This window comes from Leptonychotes weddellii, chromosome 8 (genome assembly GCF_054177405.1).
Source record: "Leptonychotes weddellii isolate Sample4059 chromosome 8, ASM5417740v2, whole genome shotgun sequence".
In the NCBI taxonomy this organism is placed as follows: domain Eukaryota; kingdom Metazoa; phylum Chordata; class Mammalia; order Carnivora; family Phocidae; genus Leptonychotes; species Leptonychotes weddellii.
The window spans coordinates 61,441,151-61,467,327 of record NC_138376.1 but is presented as its reverse complement, the minus strand read 5'-3'; the positions used below and the strand labels follow the sequence as shown (position 1 = coordinate 61,467,327).

At 41.4% G+C, this 26,177-nt stretch overlaps 1 protein-coding gene across 4 annotated transcripts in view; it reads left to right on the top strand.

Annotated features, from left to right (window-relative positions):
- Positions 1 to 8,735, top strand: part of UBE3D (ubiquitin protein ligase E3D) — a 144,178-nt gene extending 135,443 nt beyond the window's left edge. For 2 of the 4 annotated variants that reach the window (XM_081828594.1, XM_081828592.1), the window contains exons 10-11: positions 6,971 to 7,018; positions 8,185 to 8,735. In XM_081828594.1, coding sequence (XP_081684720.1) covers positions 6,971 to 7,018; positions 8,185 to 8,337 — 201 coding nt within the window. In that variant the 3' untranslated portion in view covers positions 8,338 to 8,735. The remainder of the gene's footprint in view (positions 1 to 6,970; positions 7,019 to 8,184) is intronic. The other 2 variants (XR_014147784.1, XM_081828593.1) reach the window with 2 other exon arrangements.
- The last annotated feature ends 17,442 nt before the right edge of the window (positions 8,736 to 26,177 follow it).

Here is a 26,177-nt window from a genome sequence, read left to right as displayed (position 1 = left end):
AGATACCATATGATTTTACTCATATGTGGAATTTAAGAAACAAACAAGCAAAGGGATAAAAATAGAAAGAGACAAATCAAGAAACAGACTCTTAATTGTAGAGAACAAACTGATGGTTACCAGAGGGGAGTAGGGGTGAAGGATGGGTTAAATAGTGAAAAAGAAAAAAAAAAGTTGTATAAATGAAGTTCTATAGTATATAACCTTTTGAAGTTGGCTTTTTTTAACTCAGCATAGTTCCCTGGAGATTCTTCCAAGTTGCATGTATCCGTAATTTGCTACTTGTTATTGCTCTATAGTATTCCACAATATGGATGTACCACAGTTTGTTTAACCATACCTCTGGGCTGATTTCAGTTTTTGGCTATTAAAATAATGCTGCCATAAACACTTGCATACAGGTTTTTGTGTGCACATGAAGTTTTCGTTTCTCTGGTCTAAATGTCCAGGACTGCAATTGCTGGATCATATAATAATTACATGTTTAGTTTTCAGAGACATTGCTAAACTACTTTCTAGAATGCCCATACAATTGTCTATTTCCCCAGAAATGTATGGGAGATTTTGTTTCTTTGCCAGCTTTTCGTGCTGTCCTGGTAGCCTTATTTTGAATCAAAATTTGAGACAGTTTTCTTTACCTGAACTAACCAAATAGTTTTGGTAGAGACCCATGTGGGGTAACTAGATTTAGAAAATAAAACCACATTAGGGCATATCAGAAGCTGTCTCTCCCACCCGACACCCGCCCCCCCCCCCCGCCAAAATCATTCACTTAACTCTTAATAGACTACAGAGTAGGTTGGTTTGAGATATTTGGCCCCTTTAGTCTTCAGATAACTAACCAAAAGGATCCAGCTCTTCTTTTGTAGGTGTTAGGCCCACTCTCCTTTATCAATATCAGGAAATAGGATTGGACATTGTTTCTTTCTCCCTTGTTTGACAATCTTCTAGAAAAAAAATGTCTTCTAGAAGAAAAAAATGTTTTTATATGTATTTTTAAATCCCCTAGACCAGTGTCTTCACTTTGCACTGGTCTGGAAATGAAGATGCTGCATTAGGAGTTAGAAGACTTGTGTTTGAGTCCTTATTAGCCGTGTCACTATAAATAAGTCAGTTACCCTTTCTAAGTTTGCTCGGCTGCATAAAATGGATGGACGAGACCAATAGCTCTCAAACTCTAACATACCTTAGAATCACGGGGAAGACTTAGGAAACCAATTGCTGGGCCCCATCCCTAGAGTTTCTGATTCAGCAGGTCTAGAATTGGGGCACAAGAACTTGCCTCCCAACTTCCCAGGTGATGCCAGTGAAGCTGGTCCAGAGACAGTACCTTGAGAACCACTGGGCTAGATTATGCTAAAATACCCTCTGGGCCCAACAGTCAATACCATCCTTTAACCACCCCTCCCCCCCAAAAGAAAACCCTCAAATTTGCTTTCTGGTGAAATTAGTTTTGCATTTGTCTTTTTCTTTTTCTTAAGTGATACAGATATATAGCAGAATTTAATTCCGCCATTAAAAAATATCATAGAACAATCATTGTCATGGGAAGCTTACCACAATAAATTATTAGGCTTAAAAGAAGCTATATATTACAAAACAGCATATATAGAAATGTCCAGTTACACATAGAAAATGGAAGTCTAGAGAGATCTAAAATGTTAATAGTTATTGCTGTTCAAATTTTATTTTCCCTTTTTTTGTGCTTTTCTGTGTTTTCTAATTTTGTCTGTAATTCATATAATCATTAACCAGTTACTGAAACAAAAAATTGAGCAATACAACTCTCAATTTCTCTAAGTTTTATTTTATTTTATTTTTTTGGTTTCTCAATGTTTTAATAATTACAGTAGAGAACATGTTGAATGCCAGCCAACAGAAGCTGTTCAGGTATGAGATAAAATTGTCCAGGACCGTTTACAAAGGCAGCTATGACCCTCCTTAGCCCTTTCGCTAAAAAATGTGGTAAATCACCTTGTGCCTTCTTCCTACTTGGCAGAATTCTGCACTCACGCACCTGAATAGGTCTGGCCCCAGGACCACACATTACAGTATCGCATTACTGCCTACTTAATATGTTGATGACACTTTGCCACTGTTAACTGGTGGGAATCACAGCCTTGGCTTCACCAGCTAATCTCTCCCGCATCCTTGACAGTAGGGTCAGAAAGCATTTTATCTGACATGTTTCTTGCTTGCTTGCATCTCTCTTAGAACAATTAATATTTACAAGTAAAATAGGAATTTAAAAATACCTAAGCAGCCTGAAATAAGATCTAAACAGACTGAAATAAGTCTGTAGAGATGGCAGAAAGCAGTCATCTGCTATAGAAGGGGATTTTGTTTCGCAGGTGGGTTCAGGTCCCCGCCCGGGATTTCTAATTGTACTGATATCCCATATTGTCTTATTCACACTCATGCGTGTCAGTAGTAAGAAAGATAGATAAGAATGAGCATAGCTTCCTTGAAAGATGACTTTTAAAGTGGTTTTGCTGCTAAATGTTTGAATTAATCGATACTGGAGGAAAACACTCCTCTGTTTCAGCACCCTGGTAACTCTGGTTCTGACTAAACTTGTGTGGTCTGAGGCCTGTCGCCAAAGGCCGGCATGGTGGGGTTTCCACGACCCCATGTCCACGGCTGCGCCTGCACCGTGGGTTCCCTCCTGCCACCTTCTCTGCAGTAGATATTCCACAGGAATTAGAAACTCGAAAGACCTTTTGATTCGTTGAGCGGTGGTGTGTTTATTGTGGTGGCACTGTTTTATATCATGCATTTGAACACCCACCCAGAATTATTTATTTTAACAAATACATGTTGTGCTTGAGGCCATATATTTTTATGTGACACCTAAAGACTACTGCCGTCTAAATGGTGGCCCCATGTGTTTGCTATCATTAGCCCAGTGCCTGGATTTGCTTTCTAGAACGGGAAGCTTCAGTGATGGCATCCGAACTCCTTGTTCATGACAATGCCAACAGTATTGGCCACCGTCCCCTTATTCTGGAAGAACTGATGAGAATTTCATGTCTGGAACCTACTTGCTTTGGTGAATAGGCTCAAGATCCGGTAATCAGCCCACGTTTGCAGCCCTATCTAGAGATGAAGGGGCATCAGTCTTCCTCTCTCCCCCACACATAACCTCTCTTCTGATGCTCGACATACTGCTGGCTTTCCACCTAGATGTCCACTGCAAAACAGCCGTGCCTAGCTTACCTGCGTCCCACGTTGATGAAAATTGGCAGGCTTTTTATGTATGTGGAAGTTATCATAGTGCATCCATGGCTTAGAGAAAATACAAGGTCAAGGTTTCAGGTAACTCCCAGATGTCCATCTTACTACATTTTCCTACTTTGTTTTTTTTTTTTTTTTTAAGATTTTATTTATTTATTTGACAGAGAGAGAGACAGCGAGAGAGGGAACACAAGCAGGGCGAGAGGGAGAGGGAGAAGCAGGCCTCCTGCTGAGCAGGGAGCCCGATGCGGGGCTCGATCCCAGGACCCTGGGATCATGACCTGAGCCACCCAGGCACCCCTTTTCCTACTTTCTAAAAGTTCTTACAGTTTTTGTGCAGTGTGGAGTTGGAAGGCTGCACTGATGTTCCCTTAGTCTAGAGTTTCGGTCCACAGCTAAGTAAGGGACAGGCTCTTCTTCCTCACTGTATTATTTCTCTGGTCTTTTGTTCCGTCCCTGCTGTTTGCTAATCCTTCAGCAAGCCACCGCCCTTCAGGAGGAGAAAGTGTTTGCCATGCTGTTCTAGGCCAGCTTTTTGCCTCCCCGTCAGCACAGTGTTCATAATCAGAGTAAGAACGACCTCTCTCAAGGTACTGCCTCAGAAATCATACTTCCTTTCATAACCCAAGAAGAGTTTTTTTCTCCCGGCAGGCATTCGGCATCCATCTTAAACTTATCCCACCTTATTAGAATCATCTCATTCCTGGGCTGTCTACCCCGCTGACATGTTAGCACCGTTAAGAGGACGCCTCCTCTGTGTACTCTGGGACTGGGACAGTCACTGGCACCTAGACAACACTTAGTGACTCAATGAGTTGAATGAATGAAGCCAGCCTGCCAGCCCACAGGAAGGAATACCTTACACTGTCCGTCCAACTCGAAAAGTGGAGGCCAGGTATTACCAGCATGGGCCGGACCCATGCTGTATTCGCGAGTTAGTAAAAATTGCTTCATTTTATGATTTGACAGATGCTTGAAAGAGTCATTTTCTGATATTTTTATACTTACATTTATATTTTTTTATTTTGTCAATGAGGTTTGATTTTAGAAACTGTTGTATAATATAGAGTATAAACTCTCTTTTTCCATGCCATTAAAGCATTCTATTTCAGAACCTAACTTTGAACATGAGCCATACCTACACAAAAGTACATATCGAACGCATGGTTTTATATATTTATTTTTTTAAGTCTACAGTACCCTTTAAAAGGAACATTCAGGTATGGCTGTGCTTATTCTAAAGAGTCTTTTCTAAAGCTTACAATTATTATGAAGTTCACATTTTCCAGTATTTTCCAGTTTTATCTGTCTTATTAACACACCCCGAAGCACTTAGATAACCTTTTCTTTTAATGCTAATGTTATCTTGTGCAGCCTGCCTTGACGGCATATTTTTTTACTGATTGAAAGTTCAAATCTATGTTGAAGAATTGAATTTAGTAATACGAATTTGTTAACTAACATAAAAGAACACTAAAAAGTGTTTTAACATATTATGTAAATGTATTGAAGCATTTTAAACTTAACATCTGGTCAGCTATCACATCAGCCTAGCCCTGTTTGTTGTGGTTGAAGAAGATTGTTTTTAGGTGATGACTCAAAGCAGAGACATTTTTAGACATCTTAACTTCCTCTCCCTCTTCCTATTCCCAACTGTCCAAATTCAGGTGCACAGAATATGGAGACTCAAACCTTATAGCCAACAGGAAAGAGTCCCTCTTCGCCTTGTTTGTAATAATAATATATACTTCTGTAACTATATGTTCCAGAATGTAAGCTGTAGCTTTACTTTCCAGAATAAAACTAAAAAGATGAAATACAAGGGGTTTTCCCAGTGTAATGAAACAAAATTATCCTCAAAATAAATGGCAGTTAAGGAAAGCAGTTTTTGCTGTCATGGATAAAAGCTAGAGAACACAAAATCAGCATTTGAAATATATTAACTCACAGTGTTTTAAATAAAAAGAAGCTAAAATGCATTGTATAGTACCTGTTCCCAAGGATGATTGCAGTTTCTTGTTATTAAGTCCTGCAAAATACATTATGTACTTAGCAGGCAGAACTATGAAAACCAGAGATGACAAAAGACATATTAGGTCAAATTTTAAAGTTTTTCTTCTTTTGGGGGGGGGGGGTGCGGCGCCATTTTGCATTATTTAATCAGCTCAGCCTCTATGCAGCTGTTCCATCCCAAGTTCATGTTCACCGGCATGCAAAAGAAGATAAATCTTTGATATTTGAGGCAATAATGAAGATTAAAAGTCCCCAAACCTCTGCAGTTTACGTCATTCATCTGAAAACTTCTAGTGGGAAAGGCATGTATTAAGAATCAGGACACCAGTGTGCTGCAGTGGCGGGTGGTCTGAGGTGGGGAAGGAGAGTCCCAGGGACGTGGGGCCCGGGGAGAGTCAGGTGGCAGGGCTGGACTTGTATTTTCGGGAAATGTCTATTGCCGAGTAGAGTAATATATATACCAGAGTATGTCTATAGCAGAGGGGGTTATGGGGGCGGGAGGGTAGACTGACAGAAGTCTCTATTTATCGGGGTGGGAAAAGGGGTCACATTGCTTTGGGGAGCCATTAAGGTGTTTGATTTGGAGTGTTTTTTTAAGTTTATTCTTTTATATCACCCAGAAATAAAGATACATGCACTGAAAAAAAAAAAAAAAAAAGAATCAAAATTTCTTCCTCAGTCCATGATTGCCACTTAATAGCTCTGTCTCCAGAGCAAGTCACTTAATTTTTCTGAGCTTCTGTTTCTTCATTTGCTTTATGTAAATCACAGGTTGTGCTCAGTCCAAAGCATTCCAAAGAGGCTTCCTATGCTATGAAGTGTTTTACAAGTGTCGGGTAGGTCCTGTAATAATTCCCATTTTGCAGATGAGGAAGGGCTGAGAGAGGCTGCTGACAAGTTTGTTGAAGGTCACATGGCTGGCGAATTGAGATCTAGTTTTAAGATCCCGTGTCTATAACGTGGGTATTTTTCAGCATCAGTACTATTGACATTTTAGGACTGATAATTCTTTCTTGGGCGGCGGAGGGGGGCAGTCCTGTGCATCATAACATGTTTAGCAACACCCCTGGCTCTATCCCCTAGATGCCAACAGCATTCCCCAATTTATGATAACCAAAAATGTCCACAGACACTGCCACATGTCCCCTGGCAGGCAAAATCACCCCAAGTTGAGAACCACTGGCCTGTGTGATTCCAGAGCTAAAGTTATTAACCACTTGTATGATGACATTTATCAGTATTATCATTATTCTGAGTGGTTCCTGGTTGGAATACTCCAAGACATAGCAATTTTCGGAATTAAAAAGGAGATAACTGGTTTTCATCCATGGTTTCCCTGTTTCTGAATATGAACAGTGGCATTGTCTTCTTTGGAAGGTCCCCATGAACTGTTCTTACAGAGTCAGGGTCACCTGACGGAGACCCTATCCACAGTGAGCCAGAAGTCAGACTGAACGACCTTCCCCTGTAATTCTGTGACCATCCCCTCAGGGGCCCCACTGTTGTCTCTTGAACTGCCCCTTCTCGTCTGGTAGATGCATGGGCTTCTGATATCAGCCGAGAGGCACGGAAGAGAAACACACGTATCTTCATAACCATGATCCCATTTAATCTTCACAGTAAGCCCTTAAAGTTTGTATCTGTTGTCTGCGTTTACATTTTGTTTAGGAATCTTAACCTTTCTTCCTTGCCTGCTCCTTCAACTTTGGTGTTCTCATTGCAGAACCTGATAAAGAAAACTCAGCAGGAAGCTGATATGGAAACTCAACAGGTGCCTTTCTCACCAGCACTGTATGAGGAGTAACATCCTTCTGAATTACTCAACATAAAGCAGATGCTTTCTGCCCTGCATGACTCTTCCTTTTTCCTTTCCCCTTAACAGGGATCATTAAATACATGCCTCCTTTGACTGCATTTGGGGACTTAAGAACCAACTGTCCAAGAGTAGAATGTATTTATTTCTGTTGCTCACTCTCCCGTCCCCCGTCCCCCCACCCACAACAAGGCCAAGCATGAGCTTGCCAGTCCTCCCACACTTCCCCATCTTTGTCGCTAATCTGCAGTCTGCTCTCTTCCTGATACAGGCACGCTTCCCAATTTATTATCACCTCTGAACTAAAGCTTTCTTTTTTTTTTTTTTTTTTAAAGATTTTATTTATTTATTTGAGACACAGAGAATGAGAGACAGAGAGCATGAGAGGGAGGAGGGTCAGAGGGAGAAGCAGACTCCCTGCCGAGCAGGGAGCCCGATGCGGGACTCGATCCTGGGACTCCAGGATCATGACCTGAGCCGAAGGCAGTCGCTTAACCAACTGAGCCACCCAGGCGCCCCTGAACTAAAACTTTCTAAACTTCTATGATTAGCTTTATTGTTTCTCTGTGGTTTAAAACTATTGGGTAAATAGATGCATTTGATCTGGGTCTCATTCAATTTGTAGGTAGACCTGTCTGAATTTTTTTACACACTAAGTTTTAAGATCAGTTGCTACTGACAAGCACAATAGATAAAATTGAGTGTGATGAAAATCATTGGCATGACCTGAGGAGAGGCTAGCCGTGAGGAAATGGACTTGCCTGGGAATATTCAGGACTCGAAATTCTGCTCAAGGAAGGTCCGAAACAGTAGTTGGAACCAATGGAAAAGAGGACTGGATCACTTTACGGCAGTGCAACCTGAGTGTCAATTAAAACTTTTATTTATTTTTTTTTCTTTAAAGGGCATGTGAATCATGTTAATTACTACATGGTTCATTAAAAAAGGAGTAATTGGCTCCTGCTGTAAAATGGCAATGTCTGCCCCGACGAAGAGTCATTTTTCTTTCTTAGATCAGCTTGCATCCTTGTTGACCGGATTTACCTGATTATGATCTGTTGTGCATTTAGCCATTTCATCATGTTGTATAAGTAAAGCATCGTGGGTTTTCTTTGCTTCTCCAGGTGGCCTTTTTGAAGATGGAACCGTTGGAGCCGAGGCACCCTCTCCCTGGCAGGCAGCTCTCCAGGCCCGAGGCCAGCGTTCTGCATGGTGGGCAGTCATCACAGACACAAGAACCTGAGCTCCAGAATAAGAGCATTGCATGGAAGTTGTGAGTTGACTTGTTGGCATATTGTCTCTAAGAGAAGAGTTCACTTCAAATCTTTGAAGAACCAAGGCCACGAAGAAAGTTGTAGTCGCAGAGAAGTTATGTCTCTGTTTCCCACGGAGAGGAATATTCAAATATGTGGTGTGTCAGCAGCTCCTGGGAGGATATTCGCTCCTGGAGTCCCGTCTGTCCCTTGGGGGATGGAGTGAGGGACTCCGTTGGTGGAACTGAATGTTAACTGCTATACATCCAGGCAGATAGACTTATAAACTTCCCATTCGCTTTGCTGAAAACAAATTTTTGGAAAGAAAAATAGAGAATTTTGTATACCTTATTCAGAAGAGATGCTCTGTGAATAAATGTGTGTTGAATGAATGATTAACAAATTAAAGGTTTTCCTGGGTATGCAGACCTGCACTTGTTCCTTTTGTTCTTTATTTCCTTTACCAAATACTATTGCCTATCCACAAATAGACCTCGCCGGCCTCCCGTTACAGAAGTATCTTAGTCCCTGTGAGCCGGAGCAGATGGAGAGGAGACCATGGATGGAGAAGGACAGAGCTAGAGGGAATCCTACAGAGCACGGGTGAGCCGCTGATTTCACAGAGAAGGTTCGATCCTCGCCTGTTGTCACCGGCTCCGGGCAGAGCTGGGACGGGAGCCGGGGCCAGGCAGATCTCCTTTCCCACTCTGCGGTCAGGAGGACCATCTGCATGTAAACTGTACTGGCTGCTCATCCAGCCTGTTGGCATTCATCTGAGCCTGCAGACCACCTAATACCTCTCTGCCCCAAATACTCGGGGTTTTACCTCCCCTTATTTCCTAACACTCAAAACACCGGTGTCCCTCAGCCTTGTGCTTTGGTGAACTTTTTGTTTCACCGAGACACTTGCCTGCCAGCATCGCAGCGTGGTGGGGCACTCCGAATCTGTCACCGGCAGACCGGCCGAGGAATAAAACCCATCTGTTTGACCCTGTAGAGTCCCTTTATTAAGCACAGTTGGAAACATGGAAGATCTCAGTGATATGTCCAAGACACGTGGCCAGAGACAAGAATTAGTTGGGCTTCTCGTAGGCTACTAAGCTCCCAAACAGCAAGCTGATTTTTTGTGCTTTAGGTTTCTAGCTGTCCGCATAGAGCAGGATATCTCAATGTTGGCACCATTTACATTTGGGGCCTGGTGATTGTTTGTCGTGGGAGACTGCCTGTGCTGTGGGGAGGAAAGATCTTTTTCCCTGTGCCTTCCTAGGTTCAATGGCTGCAGCTTACAAATCAAACTGATAAAAGATTAACAAGAAAAAAAAAAATTTAATTACATACATCCACACAGGAGTTTCACAAAGAAATGAGACTCAAAAGGAGGTGGTCAGATAATTGAGGTTTATATACCATCTTAGGCTAAACAAAGAAAAAAGAGTTTTGGGCTTCTTGGCAAGGGAGGCAAATTATAGGAAGGTAAGGGAAGGAAATGTATTGTAATAGGGTTGTCTTGTTAGGCAGATAAGAGTTGCTCAGATGATAAGAGTTGTCTCCCAGAGTAGCTCTTTTCCTGGTACAGAGACTTCTTTACAAATGGAAGTTTCCTTTATAAATGTAAATTTCATTTGCAAAAGAGGAAATTTGTACTTTGTTTTGAGGCAGTTACATGGAGGTAAAGAGCTTTTTCTGCCTCTGTCTTTAGCTCAAAATAATCCTTACGTCACAGCGGTGCATTTTGCAGGGACATAGTCCGGTACCCTTCAGTGCACTGAAGGATATTTAGCAGCATCCCTGGGCTCTACCCACCAGATTCCAGTTGTCCCCCTACCCCAGTTGTGATGACTAAAAACATCAGCAGACACTGCCCTGGTGTCCCAAATCGACCCCAGTGGAGAACCACTGCCTTAGAGAATGAAACAAAATTTGGTGGCTACGTATGTTTGTGTGTTGCCACTGACACAGCCATTACCAGATCTAGGTCTTTTGTGGCATGGGGTCTGGCCTTAGGGTACCACTGCTTCCACAGAGGAATGCGTTAATGATGAATACTTTTGTGTGTGAATATTTCTTAAGAGTTTTGTTTGTATTGTTGGAGACTGGAATCAACTCAGTGAAGCAGAATTCAGTCTGCGTGAAAGGGAAGTGTCTTCTGAGATGGCCTTTCTTCCTCTGGAGAAGAAAGCAGCTGTGACTGTGTGTTTGCATTTTAGATGGTGACTGTGCTCATGGGTCAGGACAACGCTACCACTCAACAAAACCCAGCAGAAGAGCGTCCTACTTTGCTAACCTTGTCTACGTGAAATCCAGTTGAGTCAAGTATGGTTAGACCCCTTCTCCTCGCTCTGAGTCTTAGGAGGAGCCAAGCCACAGAGAGCTAAGCACAGCTTCTTCCTGATGGCACAGGTGGGGAGCGGAGGCGGAGTGGCTGTGAGAAGCTCGGAGGGAGGGCAGGAGTCAGAGGAGGTCAGTCCGTTTCTCTCTCTCTCTCTCTCTCTCTCTCTCTCTCTCGCACACACACAAACACACACAGAGATTTCTTTCTGTAGACTGCAGTTACTGTGTGAAGTTGCATCTGTCATGCAACTTAAAATCTTGCCGTGGTGAGGTTCTCAAGCCCAGCAGGTCTCCACCGGCTGTCCCAGGGATGGGAAGGGAGGTGTGCCCCAAGGGAGCTGTTAACATCTAAGCACTGGGTAGGTCTGAGGGTAACGTGTAAACCTGTAAGAGTCTTCTTCTTTAGGGACACAGGGAGTGGGGAAAGGAGGGGAAAGGGAACCGTTTTATTTAACCTTTTCTCTTTGCTAAAAAGAAAAAATTGCTTCTCTCTCTCTGAGGAGGAGAGACAGAAATATCCAGCATTAAAGAGATTTAGTTACACCACATAAGGAGGGCTAGAGAGAATTGAAGCAGGCTGTACAAGCTCATTGTTGGCCCTTGGAAGTCATTCCACATTAGCCTCCTGTGTCTTATGAGTACAGTTCCGCTATCTATTCAGTAGCGGTCCTAGATAATGGTAACATAGAATTTCGATATACTATTAAGAGTTGCAAAAAAAAAAAAAAAAAAATCAACCAGGGGTTAGCCAGCAAAAAGAGGAGAGGACATTGTGGGTAAAAAAATGTTCACTGTCATATCAAGTGAGTAATTCCACGCATGACCCTACGGATGGTCTTTAACATTAAGTACCTCATGCAGTGCTCTCCAGGACTTTGTGAGACAGGTGCTGGTATTTTCCCATTTTACAGATAGTTTTACCCTATCTGTACTTTACCCAGACAAGAGAGCCACTTGTGCAGTTTGCCTCAAATGGTCAGAGAACTCTGAGTAAGAAGCCTCTGGGTGAAAGAAGAACAAACGGAATAGATCTAATGAAGCAGGTTTTTTTCTTTTTTTTAAAGATTTTGTTTATTTATTTGACAGACACAGCGAGAGAGGGAACACAAGCAGGGGGAGCGGGAGAGGGAGAAGCAGGCTTCCCGCTGAGCAGGGAGCCCGATGTGGGGCTCGATCCCAGGACCCTGGGATCATGACCTGAGCCGAAAGCAGACGCTTAACGACTGAGCCACCCAGGCGCCCCATGAAGCAGGTTTTTTAAATAATTGGGAATAAGGCAAGAAACAGGGCAAGAAAAATACCATGTAGTATTTGAGAATGATTGAAGTTAAGGGAAGGTACAGGAAAAGTAAAAAAGAAATTAGAAACCCCAGAAATGGTAAAAATCCAAATGACAGTCAAAATAATAATAATAACAGGTACTGTTTATTGTTAGCCATATCCCAGGTCTTGCTCTATGTGCTTTCATGTATTATCTCCCTTTTAATCCTCAAAATAATCCTCTGAGGGAATTCTTATAATCCCTATCTTTATGTGAGGATGCTGAGGGGCCAGAGGGTAGGTGGATATTTCAGACACACAGTAAGAAGCAGAGCGGGGTTTGGAGCACAGGCACCTAATCGTTATTCCATTGACCCTCCTGGATACCAGTGATGGAATTAAAACAGTCAAGAAAGAAAGAGAAGGGGGGCGGGAGGAAGGAAGGAAGGAGGGAGGAAGGAAGGGGCAAGAAAGAGGGAGAGAGGGAAAGAAAGAAGGAAAGGAAGAAAAAGAAAAGGAAAAGGAGGTTGACGAGGACCAGAGCCATATTAAAACACCAAATTTCCAATCCATTTTGGATATCTGAAAACTGCTGTAAATTAGTGTTTCTGTGAACTCATTCTTACCTGGTATAACAACAATAGATAGACACTGTTGAAAACTTCTACTGGCCACCCATTTTGGCAAACCAATCTCTAACAAGTTTGTTCATTTGATGTGTATTTATTGAAAACCTACTATATGCCAGGCATAGTTCTGAGTACTGCAGATAGGATCAAACAAAGTCCCTGCCCTCATGAGTTTACATTCTCATGAGGGAACAGACAAAAAAGAAATGTTGTATTTCTATGTGAGGTTAAATGCTAACAAGGTTAAATGGTTTTGTATGATGGATAAAGCCAGTCTAGTTGTTGTTCCTGAGACATTTGTTTTTGTCCTTAATGTATAACAAAAATTAGTTGGGACCCACATTTCATTATCATTCAGGAATGTAAGGATGACTATATCTTAGTCTGTAGTTAGACAAGCATTAACATTTATCTTACACATCAGAGGGATGGTTCCCACTAATTGCTTATCTAAGAGTCCTACATCTTCTTAAATACTCAAGAGCACTCAGTGTGACATGACATAACAATTTCTCTTTGTTTGCCTCTTGAGATTCTTTAGGCTTTTATCTACTGAACCAGAGCTCATCATCATTCCTTAATCTGGGGGAAAAAGTGGGAGGGAGTTACATGGAAATAAGTTCTTTTAACAGGGTAACTTCCCTAGTTTTAAAAGAAATGATAAACACTTGCTTAAAAGAACATTTTATTTTATTATTTTTTTATTTTTTTAAAGATTTTATTCATTTATTTGAGAGAGAGCGAGAGAGCGAGAGAGAGCGCATGTGCAGGGGGGGAGGGGTGGAGGGAGAGGGGGTGGAGGGACTTCTGGCTGAGCAAGGAGCCTGTCATCACAGGGCTGAGATCATGACCTGGGTGGAAGGCAGACGTTTAGCTGACTGAGCCACCCAGGCACCCCTTAAAAGAACATTTTAGAAAGCATCAAACCTATACCATACTATTCTTTTTAAAATATGGTTTCATTTTCATTCAGGAATAGACTAAACCAGCTTGTGCTCAAACTTGTTACAGATAAAGTAGGAAACCCATTTTCGGGGCCCCCACATTAATGCTAGGGCCCTTTGGCTACAAGGTGCAATGAACAGAGTGCAGGGTTTGCCCAGACCCACCTGTGACCTTCCACAGCCTTTCTGGTCAGAATGGGAATTGCTGACAAGAGGACTCCATTTCATGTTCCAGTAAAAATTTTTCCTTTTATCTTAATTATGTTTTGGAGGAAAAAAAGAGAAGGATTCATATTGCCATAACTTGTTTATACACTCTCTTAGTGTCCTGGTTGCAAATTTCAATATGTATACCAAAAAGACCCAAATCAAGCACCTTAAGTGGGTAACTTCATTTAAAACTTAATTTGGAGTTTCTGGCTGAACCTTTTCTAAACTCAAGAAAAGAGCTCGTTACTCTTTGCCCAGAACCTTCCAGGCATGGCAGGCTTTCTGTAGACTTAAGCTAGAAAAGGAATTGTAGAAACAAAGCACTTTATACATGCTCATAAAATAACAAAATCTGTTTCTTCACTGAGTCTTCGGAAACCTGTGCTTGGGAACAGAAACAGATCTCTCTGACATACCTCCCCTTCATTTCCTACCACTCTCCCTGCCCCTCCCTGAACAGTACCATTTTTAGAAAAATGAGCCAGAAGTGCTAGTTACTCTTGTATTCCCTTCCAGAATCAAGACTTAAGGGTTGTGGCCTCTTCATTTGAAACTGTTGGAGAACAAGAATTCTTGTCCCCTCAAAGAGACTTCTAGCTGCACTAAGAATCAAATTGACATGAGACAGATTAACGGGAGAAAATCAAATTTAAATAGCATATGTATGAGGAATCCGCACAGACATGGAAATTCCATAGACAGGCAAAATGAGGTCTATATGTCATCCTGAACTAAGGAGAAGGGGGTAGAGATCTGGGACCTCAGAGGGAAGAATGTAATTCACTGAATGATAGGAAGTAGAGCATATGTGTGGTGATTAGATGTTTGCCCTGCCACACAGATGGGTCACTCAGATAAAATTTATCACTGCTAATAACCCTTATTCTGAGAAAGGACCCCCCCCCCCCAATTTAGATTCTTCTAGGCAATTACGGAAGGAGCAAATGTTCTCTTGAGCCTGTAGGGTCTCAGTTGCCTTCAGCTCAAAATAATCTTCATGCCAGAATGGCCCATCTATAGAACTTTCTCCTCATAGGATGGGAACAATATCAAAATTAGTCATTATTAGGGTTTTGTTCCCCATGATAAAGTCTTTTTTTTTAATTTGACTATAGTCATCATTAGTTTTATGTTCCATAATAGTACATATTGGACTTAGAAAGTATACCATCCACTTAAACTTTGTAAAAAAAAAAATAATAATAATTACAGCTTCTTCCCTTTCTTCCAAATGTCCTGAATAATAAACTCAACAAAAGGCACTATAAATTCTTTCAAATGTCCTTGTGATCATAAAGCTTAGTCCAAATGTTAAGAAAGAATTCTTGAAAGGCACATAAGGTAACAAAGGCATTTAAATAAAATTCCACATTTTAATTCAATAAAATCTGAGAAGCAATGATGTCAGGAAGAAAAGAAAAAGTGGCCAAGGTGCTCTCTCATCAAGCACAGACAAAAGAAGTCGTTTTATTGTTGATATTAAGAGAAAAATAAGTTGAAATCTATTTTTAAAACTTATTAAATGAAATCACCAGTAAATTGGAAATGTATGTGTTAGAAATCACTAGAGGAAACAAAGAGGACTTGATCAATAAAACACATTTCCTGTGTATATCTTCAACTCTGTGATAATTGTTCAAGGCAATTTTTTAGAAGAGCTCATTTCAATACTTGTGTTTATTTTTTCCTCTGCTTTATTCTATCAAGCGAAGGATATCCTCTAAATAAAGTCTCTGTCTATGGAACATTTGGTGGTTGTATTTCTTACACAATCAATAGTTTCTGAAACGTGTACTGTCATTAGACCTGGTTTTGATGGGATTAAAACTGAGAATGGAGATGAGAAAAAGCATATGGGAAGAGAACACTGCAAAGCAGTGAGTGATGATACCACACCACCAGAATGGACCCCAATGACTATGGGAGTCCAAAGAGGTCCCCTCAATGAATGTGGCAGAGAAAATGCTTTTGTTTGGATGAGGTGGATTTCTTGTGGGCTTTGAGTGACGGTTAAGATTTGGAAAGGCAGGAAGACAGAGACCCTCAGGAAGAACAGCATTCAAAACAGCAAGAACATTTGGCTAGATTGGAGGAATTAAGAGGGGACAATTAATGATAAAATAGGAAAGAATTCTTAGAATGTGGAAGGCACTGAATGCCTGTCTTAAGTTCTCAGGGATCAAGCACAACATGAACAGGAAACTGTGTGTGTGTGTGTGTGTGTGTGTGTGTGTGTGTCTGCCCCTGAGGGCCTCTTGAGCTTTAGGATTTACATGTAGTGGTTAAGGGGCTCCTGGGTGGCTCAGTCGACTGAGCATCCTGCGCTTGATTCCTGCTCAAGTCATGATCTCAGGGTCATGGTGAGATCAAGCCCTGAGTCGGGCTCTGTGCTCAGACCACAGTCTGCTTAGGATTCTCTCTCTTCCTCTCTGCCCCTCCCCCAATCCCATACACATGCTCTCTCGAAGTAAAGAGATAAAATCTTTAAAAATAAATAATAAATAAATAAGAGTGAGAGAGGCCTGGCATCAAACTGCTTGGGTTGAAATGTCACCTGTATAATCTTGAGCTAGTTCTTTGGTCTCATCTTTAAAATGGGGTAAAAAATTAGCATCTATCTCATAGGAGTTTTTGAGTATTACATGGGTCACTGCATGCCCAGTGCTTAGAACAGTGCTTGGCACAGAGTGCACAATACATTTTAGCTGTAGGTATTACTCTATGAATTTGCTCTTCTCTGCCACTCCTCCTTCCTGTTGCCTATGAAATTTATTTTCTGAGGCTGTAAGCAGAAGAATGACATGATGAAGGTGATGCCTTAGAAAAATTAATCTGGTAGCAGAGCACAAGGTAGATGGAGAAGAAGACAGGAAGACCATTGTTGCAAAATAGGAAGAGGCTTTCTAATTCCAAAAAAACTATCATAGAATGTCTTCACCAAAGAATTTTGTCAGTGCTTTTTCCTACTCTGCTTTTAATTATTGTTGAAGGCCATTGAAAGTACAATAGGATACATACTTTTCCATTTGCAGTCAGTTTAGGTCTAACCATGCAGGATAACCCATTTTGAGCATTTTCACATCTTTTAAAATGAGTTCTTTTTCAGAGTCTTCTCTTGTGGGCAGAAAACCTTTTGCAAAAATCTTTAAATGAGAAAGGGAATCCAGCCCCAAACCAGACATTTTACAGGTATGTCCTCTGGACTAAAGTTCAATTTACCTTTTATGTAATTTCCAAAAGTACCAGGAATCCTTTTTTGTTGTTTAGTGTCACTGGTTCCTAGGAGAACAAGGCAGTCTTCATGGCGAACAAACCCTATTCCCTTGTATTCTTAATTCTCTTGTGTTTGTCCCCCCCACCCCATACACACACACACTCATGTTCAGAAGTATGTTATGGTCACAACGGTGTAAAGTATGAGTGCTTGACCAGAAATACCACAGATGGAAAGAAGTTGTTGAATATGTTACTAAATTTCAGATAAGTGAGTGCTTTTCTTCCTAGAGAATAATTCAGCATATTCTTGAAATGAATTAACACCTAACATTTGGGTAACTTCTGTTTATGTAGTGTGTGTAGTCCACTCCAGCTGAGGGAAGCAGACAAATGGGGTCAGAGGAGCAGGAATAACCGTATCTCTGGTTCTTATCCCCACCTACTATGGAAAGTCCTGCAACTCACTGCAAAATGCTCAAATTATATCTACGGTGCCCTAGGGGGTGCTCATATATATCATCTACCGCCTGTCATTTACCTCAAGGCATCTGCTACATGCTTCATTTTCTTCTTAATCAGCATCATTGGGTGCAGGTGATCTCCACTGCTAAGGTGTCCCCCAGGGGGGCTGTCCTGTGTGAAGTGCGCCACCTCACCTTCCTGGATATGCCAGTGGAGTAAAAGGGTGCCATTGCCTTGGAGACTTCCATTAGCCAAAATTCAGCTGTGTAGTGCACAGAAGTAGGGAAAATGTAGATTCTCTCCATTTTGTGCTGCACTTGGTGACATGGATCCCAAAGCAGTCTTATCCCACACCCCAGTGTCTATAAAGTTTTTAGTAAAAATCGCTTTATCGTTTTTTAAAATTTCAAGTCCCCAACCCAGCCCAGCCAGCAGCTGGACTTAAAGACAAATTTTGAGTACTATACATGAACACACCATTTTTTGAACCAAGCCCATGTGCAGAATTCTCTCTTCTTTTAAAATGAGTTTCTCCCAGTAAATCTCTTGGTCTCTGATATAAACACACTCAGGCCAGAAATCCTAGATATTAGCACTGTTTGGATTCTAGCTAAGACTCCAAATACATTGATATTTTTTACTATTCTGCCCTTACAGAAGTGCTGTAACATAAGCATTAGCCATTTACTTTTTCTTTTTTGTTTTCAAGCAGTTTTATAGAATTACTAAGTTTGTGGCTATGGTTAAGGTAAATTTATGCAACTACATTCTGCCCTCGAAAAGCTGTCTTCTTTGTGTCTTTGCTCGTTCGATTTCATTTTACAGAAAAAATTGCTATGAAGCAAAACTTTCACGTAGAGCTTCCAAATGGACCTCAGGATCAATTTATAATGATTCTCATGTTTTATTTTGTGTAATAAAATGAAGCAACAGTGGAGCTTTTTTGAAGAGTGAGAGCTCCTTGAGGGAGGTCCAGTGTTGTATTCATCTTCTTAATTCCATGCTTAGCAGTGATATCTGATTTAGAGAATACAGTCAATAGATGTTGGCTTCATTAATTACTCTACTGGGGGCATTAATATTGGAAAACTAGTGAATTGGATCTCTAGGGCAGGATTGATTTGAGTCAATCCATTCCTACAAAATGTTTATGCATCTTTGTGACTGTTAAAAGATCCTACATCCTTCACGGTTTATTTCCAATATTGCCTCCTCTCAGAAACGTTTTCCTTATCAGTTCCGGCTCAAAAATATTTATTTCTTTTTTGAAAATATATTTTTCAAAAGCAAAATGAAGTCTTTGGTCCTATGGGAAATGTATTGAAGACATTCACCCTTGGCTGTAAGGTGCAGATGGAAATTCAATCTTTTATTGGATTATACGGTCTTAGATGAATGTAATGACCAGGTTTACAAATCCATTCTGTGTCCTGACTCTTTCCTGACCTGGTTTGGAAACTTTGTGTAAAGTGGCCCTTTATCTCTTATTAATTCCAAAGATGACAGACACTGGATTTCATTGTCTAGTTAGTGGAAACTACGTTCTCTGATTAGCTGCCTTGCCCTTTTTGAGGCTTTGATTTATTGGGGCAGAGGAAACACTGGCTTTTGTATGTGCTGATAAGAAACGAGGGTAAGGAATAATTTATAGTTCTGTCTTTGCAGCTGAGCAAAAAATAAAGGTTATTTTCATTGTATTGCTATAGGAACTGCTCTAAAACAAAAGAAAGATACTCTAGTAAGTAGAAACCCAAAGAATGACATTGAGCTACTGTTTCAGTTAACTTAAAAAAAATGGTTAAAATCATATTTTGAAGCAGATCGGCCCTTCTGAACTCTTATCTTAATTTCACAGAGAACAATGTTTCTTCCAATTTGGCATCCAGGGCTGTACAGAGGAGCATTTCCGCAGCTCCCAGGCAAGTTACGTTTGCCAAAACAAAGCGTGGGTGGAAGGTAGCAGGAAAGAACTGACTGGTAGCACTTTTCACCTGGAAAGATGTTGCCAAAAAGGAATCCAAAATAGAAGTGCCAGGGAAAAAGTGCTCAAATGTCCATGAAAAAAAAAAAGCAAACATTAGATGTGTCCAAATTTGTTTGGGCTTCCCAAGTTCTCATTTTTCTGCTTTTCATACTCAATAAAGCCTGTATCTTGGCACAAGATCTGCTACATGATTCCCTCTATTAAAACATATTAGATCACCTCATAGAATCAGAGTATTTTCTATAACAGAATAAAATCTGGATTTCCCCTTCCGAGCCAGCCAAGACTTTGTGTAATCAGAACAGTGAATGTGCAGACTCTTCCAATCTTGTGGATAATTCCACATTCCCACCCTGGCTCCGAGAGTCAGGAGTCGGTTGGATTTCAGGATCTTGAGTAGGGAGTAGGTGACTAGTAGGAATGAATCCGGTTGGTGGGTAGGGTGGGGCTAGGGTGGAGAGCATGGTGAGCTGTGAACAGCAAGCAGCAGGGGCAGAGGACGGGAGGGAGGAAAGTTCAGGGTACGTTTGGCGAATGGTAAGTCATCAGGTTGAATAACAGGTAACATTTTTAGGCACTTAACTATGCCAGATCCTTACTCAGTTAGTTGTTAAAGCAACATTATGCAAAAGATATTTTTATTATCACCATTTTATAGGTGAGTAAACTGAGGGCTTAGAGATCTCAGCCAAGCTCATACAGCTAGAGAGTGACAAAGCTAGTATTTGAGTCTAAGTCAGTGGGGTCCAGAGCATAAGCTTCTAACTGCAGAGCTACCTGTAACCTTTCAGCTTTAACAGAGGAGACGGCCTTTTTCAGAAGAGGAGAGGGCAATAGAGAAGTGCCAGATAATCTGGAAATTATTGAGCACGCGGTCTCTTTTTCTAATAGTTTCCTGGACATCTCCACATGAATATAGTATCCGCCCTTCAAATCCAACCAGTCTAGGGACACCTGGGTGGCTCAGTCAGTTAAGTGTCTGCCTTCAGCTCAGGTCACAATCTCAGGGTCCTGGGATCGAGCCCTGCATCGGGCTCCTGGCTCAGCGGGGAGCCTGCTTCTCCCTCTGCCTGCTGCTCCCCCTGCTTGTGCCCACTCTCTCTCTCTCTGACAGATAAATCAATAAAATCTTTAAAAAAAAAAATCCAACTGGTCTAAAGACAAAGCTCATTATCACCTCCATCTTCCTGGGCAACCCTCCCCTGATAGTTGGCAGTATCAGGGTTACAACATCATCACTGGGAGCTCATGCAGGCAGGCCGGAGCCCTTGGAGTCAAGGTGTACCCTTCCTCCCCCTAATCCTGCCCCCCATAAGTCTCTCCCTCCACCCTCTTGTTCCAGTTCAGCTACTCTGTTTCCCACCTTGCTAGTCTCACCTGGACTGGTACAACTGCTTACTACCACAAGTTCCTTTCTTCCTATCTTCTCCTGGCCCCTAATGCATCTTAGACCAGCTAGAAAATTTTCAGGAACCAGGGAGGGCTCCGGTCATATCACTCTTCTCAAAACTTCATGGCTTTCGGGGTGCCTGGGTGGCTCAGTCGTTAAGCGTCTGCCTTTGGCTCAGGTCATGATCCTGGGGTCCTGGGATCGAGCCCCGCATCAGGCTCTCTGCTCGGCAGGAAGCCTGCTTCTCCTTCTCCCTCTCCCACTCCCCAGGATTGTGTTCCCTCTCTCGCTGTGTTTCTCTCTGTTAAATAAATAAAATCTTAAAAAAAAAAAAAAAACAAAAAAAAACACTTCATGGCTTTCTGTAGAATTGCCTGCAGAATTCTGTCCAGACTCCTCAGCCTGGCTTTCAAGGCCCTCCATGACTGGGGCCCAACCTTCCTTTCCAGCCCTACCTTGTCCAAGACTCCTTACTGATGTTAACTTTCTGAGATCACTAACCAGACTCTCCCATGGCCTGCCTTACACTCTTTAGCTTCTACTCCACCCCCTGTTAATGGAGTACCCCCTGCCTGAAATACCCCATTCCACTTTTAAAACCTTTCCTCATTCTCCCAGGTCATATTAGTTACTCCCCATATGAGTTCTCCCATAGCATTTTGCTTATACTTCACACTTCAGATTCTTCTATTCCCTGCATCATGGCATAGTCTTTTGGGTTTAAGACTTTCTCCCCAGTTAGATTACAAGTCTTTTGTGATGATGGGCATTATCTTACTCATCAGTGTGATTCTATTAGTAGTAAGTTCACTGAAATGTATTATGCTGAAATAAAGACATACCTTGTCCTGAGCAGAGGCTACCTCTGAAAGTGAAATTGATGGGCCCCTTTTTTCCTCTCTGAACCAGGGGATCATCCTTGATAATAGACCATACCTTGAGGGAGCAGGTATTAATATAGTCACACAGGGCAGGGTGGCTTAGAAACATACCCAAAGTTATTTACCACACAACACCCAAACCAGACTAATTCACTGAAATGAAGGAAGAAAGAGTTTATGAATTCTTTACCTTGACAGATTCTTAATATGGAAAACTTTTCATAAAAAAGGGAGATCCAAAGTCATTCTCCATGTGGTGTAGGGCAAATTTGACAGGCTGACTAGGACCCCACATAGAAATGAAATCCATATATATATATATATGGATCCATATATATATATGGATCCACTGACTGTAATACAAATAAGAAATGAAAGAAAGTGATATAACAACCTACATTTCAATATGTAAATGCTCCGTTTAGGACTACAGTGAGGGACCTGAGTGTAAGAGCCACACATGCAGACTCATGCAGGTGGGTGGTCTCAGTAACTCAAACACGTAAGTGGCATTGCTGGGAAAGTGCCAAACAGGACAATGTACAATCTTCCCTTGATTTACATAGTGGTTATAAATCTGGAAAATTCCGTGCACATTAAAATGATGCAAAAACATGAATTGTTTTTACATATAAAATAGAGTTAGGTTCTAGGCTCAGACAATTATAAACAGATGTTTCACCTAAACAAATGTCTGATAAAACATCCAAAATATGTGCAGGATGCAGAACCACTCTTTTTTGGGCAGTTCTGTCATGGAATATTAAAATCTCTGGCTCCCTGTAAATGCCAATAGCACTCCCAAATATTATGACAACCAAAAGTAGCCCTAACAATTTCCAAAATGAACCCTGGTAGGCAAAATTACCCCAGTGAGAATCCCCGACCTAGGTCACTCGGTTTATGAGGAAGTGGACTTCAAGAAGATGGGTTACTTACCAAAGTTGACTTTTCTAGAAAGTGGTAAAGTCAAAACTATAAGTATAACCCATGTCTCTTGATTACTAAGCCAGGGCTAATTTCTTAGGTCTATTTATAGAAATATAGCCATATACATACATATGTTACATGTGTATATATTCACACATATATGATGACATTTACTTTGTTGAAAACCATCCAGTCAGGGTTTGACTAGGTCTGATTCCTAAAAGATGGTTCTGATATTTTGATTAAAATTAGTTCAATCATACTGCTTAACTTGAGTAAATAGTTCTGTATGTAAACATGGACTAAGGGCAGGATTGTGTTGCATTTCCTAATTATTACAGACTCTTCCATTTCTAATCATATGGCTAGCTAGGTAATGAGACTTTCTTCCCACTGAAAGCAACAACTTTCCATTGAAAATAACTGCAGAGTTGGGAAGTCCCCAAGACCATCCTTACTTCTGATACCAATTTCAAGTTTGGGGCTCCCAAAGATACCCACAGGTTTGATAATTTGCTAGAAGTACTTAGAGGACTCCCTGAAAGCCATTATATCGATGGTTATTGTTTATTACAGTAAAAGGATACAGATTCAAATCTGCCAAGGGCAGAGCAGGGGAGAAGAATCCAGGAAAGCTTCACGTATGAAGCTTCCATTACTCCGTCCACGTTGAGTCATGGCTAGAGCTACCTTCTCCCAGTGTGACACTATGCACAGAGTATTGCCAAAAATGGAAGCTCACCTGAGCCTTGTGGGCCAGAGTTTTTACTGGGCCTCAGTCACTAAAGACATGGTTGGTAGCCTGTGTGGCTCCCCCCTCCAGAGCTGATGCTGAGTGACTCAGAGCCCCCACCCTAAATCCCATTGTTAGACTATTGGTGTGACCCCAGGCCCTTAGGTAAAGCAAGACACTCTTTTCAGGCAGTACATTCCAAGGCCTTAGAGATCAACCTCCCCAGAAACAAGACCAAAGGCCAGACTTCTCTTTGAATAAGGTTAATTCCTTACTATACAACAAACTAAAATGCTACAAAATACTTAAAAGTCCCCTTTGTAGGAACATCAGAGCACTGACAACAGAATTATTAAGCCAAAATTAAGTGAAGGTGGGACCCGGAGAGGTAAGCGATCCCCAAAGCCATTCCTGCCTTGAGGACAATTGCATGGCTGGTGGGTTTGCCACGCTGGCCTCAAAGGTGTGGGGAACCAGACAAAGCCCAAGGTGACAACTGGAAACAACAGACCCTTCTGCTCATCAGGCTGGAACCTCAAAGTGAAAGGGTAAACCAGAAATATTCACCTCACACCCTCCTCCAAGAGAATGCAAAGATATTTACCTTGGTGCCAACCAGTGACAGAAGGAGGGAAACGTGACATGCAACTGCATGCTAATCCCAACAAAGATTTGCAGCCTAAATTCCCAGATTTGCAGTCTAATGAAATCCAAGCTGTGAATTTTGTTTAAAGTAGGCCTTAAATTGGCAGAGCCTCCAAACACTTGGGAAGTGTAAATTCCAATCCTCTCTGGGGGAATGCACCTTTATCCTAGGCCTCAAAGAATTGTCAAAAATAATTTTTTTTTTTTAAGATTTATTTACTTATTTGAGAGAGAAAGAGAGAGAGCAAGGGGGAAGGGGTAGAGGGAGAGAAAGAATCCTCAAGCAGACTCCCCGCTGAGCTTAGAACCTGATGCAGGGCTCGATCCCGGGACCCTGACATCACGACCTGAGCCAAAATCAATAGTTGGATCCTCAACTGATAGAGCCACCCAGGCACCCCCTCACAAATAATTTTCTGAAAGAAATGAGCATGTTATAGTAAAAGATATCTAAGCATATAAGGAAGTAAGACACAAGAGTAAGAATGAACAAATAAGAGACAGCAGACACAGACCCACAAATACTTTAGATATAGAAGTTAGATATGAGAGTTGTTTTAGATAAAACAACTATGCTTCCTATGTTTCAAGAAATTTAAAACCTTAATTATTGCAAGAGATATTAGGAGAGCTTAGAAAAGTAAATCTACATCTTAGAATATTCCAAGATTTGAGCCTCTTCACATAGTACTCACATGCACATAGACAATAAATGGAAATCACTGATCTTCTGGAAATGTTTACAGAATTGTGATGAGCTAAGTTGGCTATAGTCAAAAGTGCATTCTAACCTTTGACCCTTTGATCAAAAAAACGTGGAAATTTTATGATTTATATTACACAGTGCTATTTTTTGAAAATGTAAATACAGCTGTTCCTCACTTAATCTGCCTTATTGTAAAAATTAAAGTAAGTTGGGTCTACCATTTATTAGCTATTTGGCCTTGGGGAAATTATTTAATATCTTTTAAGTCTAAGTTTTCTGGGAAATGAGGATAATAACAGCAAGGACTCCCTTGTTGGTAAATGAGGGGGAGAATAATATTGACTTCCTGAGGAGCTAATGAGACAATGCATGTAAAGCACTTAGCACACCTGACATGCAGTCAGTGATCAATACATGCCTGCTGCTTCTTTTTTTAAAAAAATATTTTATTTATTTATTTGACAGAGAGAGACACAGCGAGAAAGGGAACACAAACAGGGGGAGTGGGAGAGGGAGAAGCAGGCTTCCCACCGAGCAGGGAGCCTGATGCGGGGCTCGATTCCAGGACCCTGGGATCATGACCTGAGCAGAAGGCAGACGCTTAACGACTGAGCCACCCAGGCGCCCCGCCTGCTTCTTTTTAAATAGGAAAATGCTGTGTTTAGAAATGGATGAATGATGGGACAACTATTCACTTGACAAAAGTGTACAATATGGCGTTCCTTTAAACAGTGGTATATCTAAGACACACTGATTAAAATATTCCTCTACTCCCAAGTAGACTGGTGTGCCACAGACGCAGGGAGGAGAGCCAGCAGGAACCACTCTTCACAAGTCTGCCTGGTCAGGCCACTGGCTTCTGCCAGCTCCAACTCCAGTTCCAGTTCCAACTCCAGTTCCAGCTCCAGCTCTAGCTCCAGCTCCAGTTTCTGTTCCAGCTCCAGTTTCTGTTCCAGCTCCAGTTCCTTCTCATGGCTCCCTTCCCTCTGATTCCTGTGTCTTTCTGCTCCTGCAACACTGTGAATAGTTGGATATATCTTCAGCAAAATAACACTCAGGACACATGAAAACAATTTTATTACTTTTCTCTGTTGTTCCGGTGGAACACATCAACTCATTTAAACTGTGCACTTGGTCAGAGTTTTCCAAAGCTGTAACATCACTATTTGAGAACCTATGCATGTTTAATTATATCCCACATGAGTGTGGAGCCCAAGGAAGACATTTCATGGAGTGACGGCCTGACTAATGTAGCTGGTCTGATTCACTTAGAAGATTAATTTCCTGCTCCTACTTAACATTTTCTAGTACATTCTCATACCTGCTTTTATGCTTCCAGGGGCCCAAAGAAAGAATTTGGCCTGCAGGCTAAGTCTACCCACTGCCTGTTTATGTAAATAAAGTTTTATTAGAACAGAGCCACAAAAAGTATTCACTTAAGTATTGTGGAAGGCTGCTTTCTTGCTACAGCCTGAAGGTTGAGTAGTTGTGACAAAGACCTTATGGCCCATAAAAGCCTATGCTATTTACTATCTGGCCATTT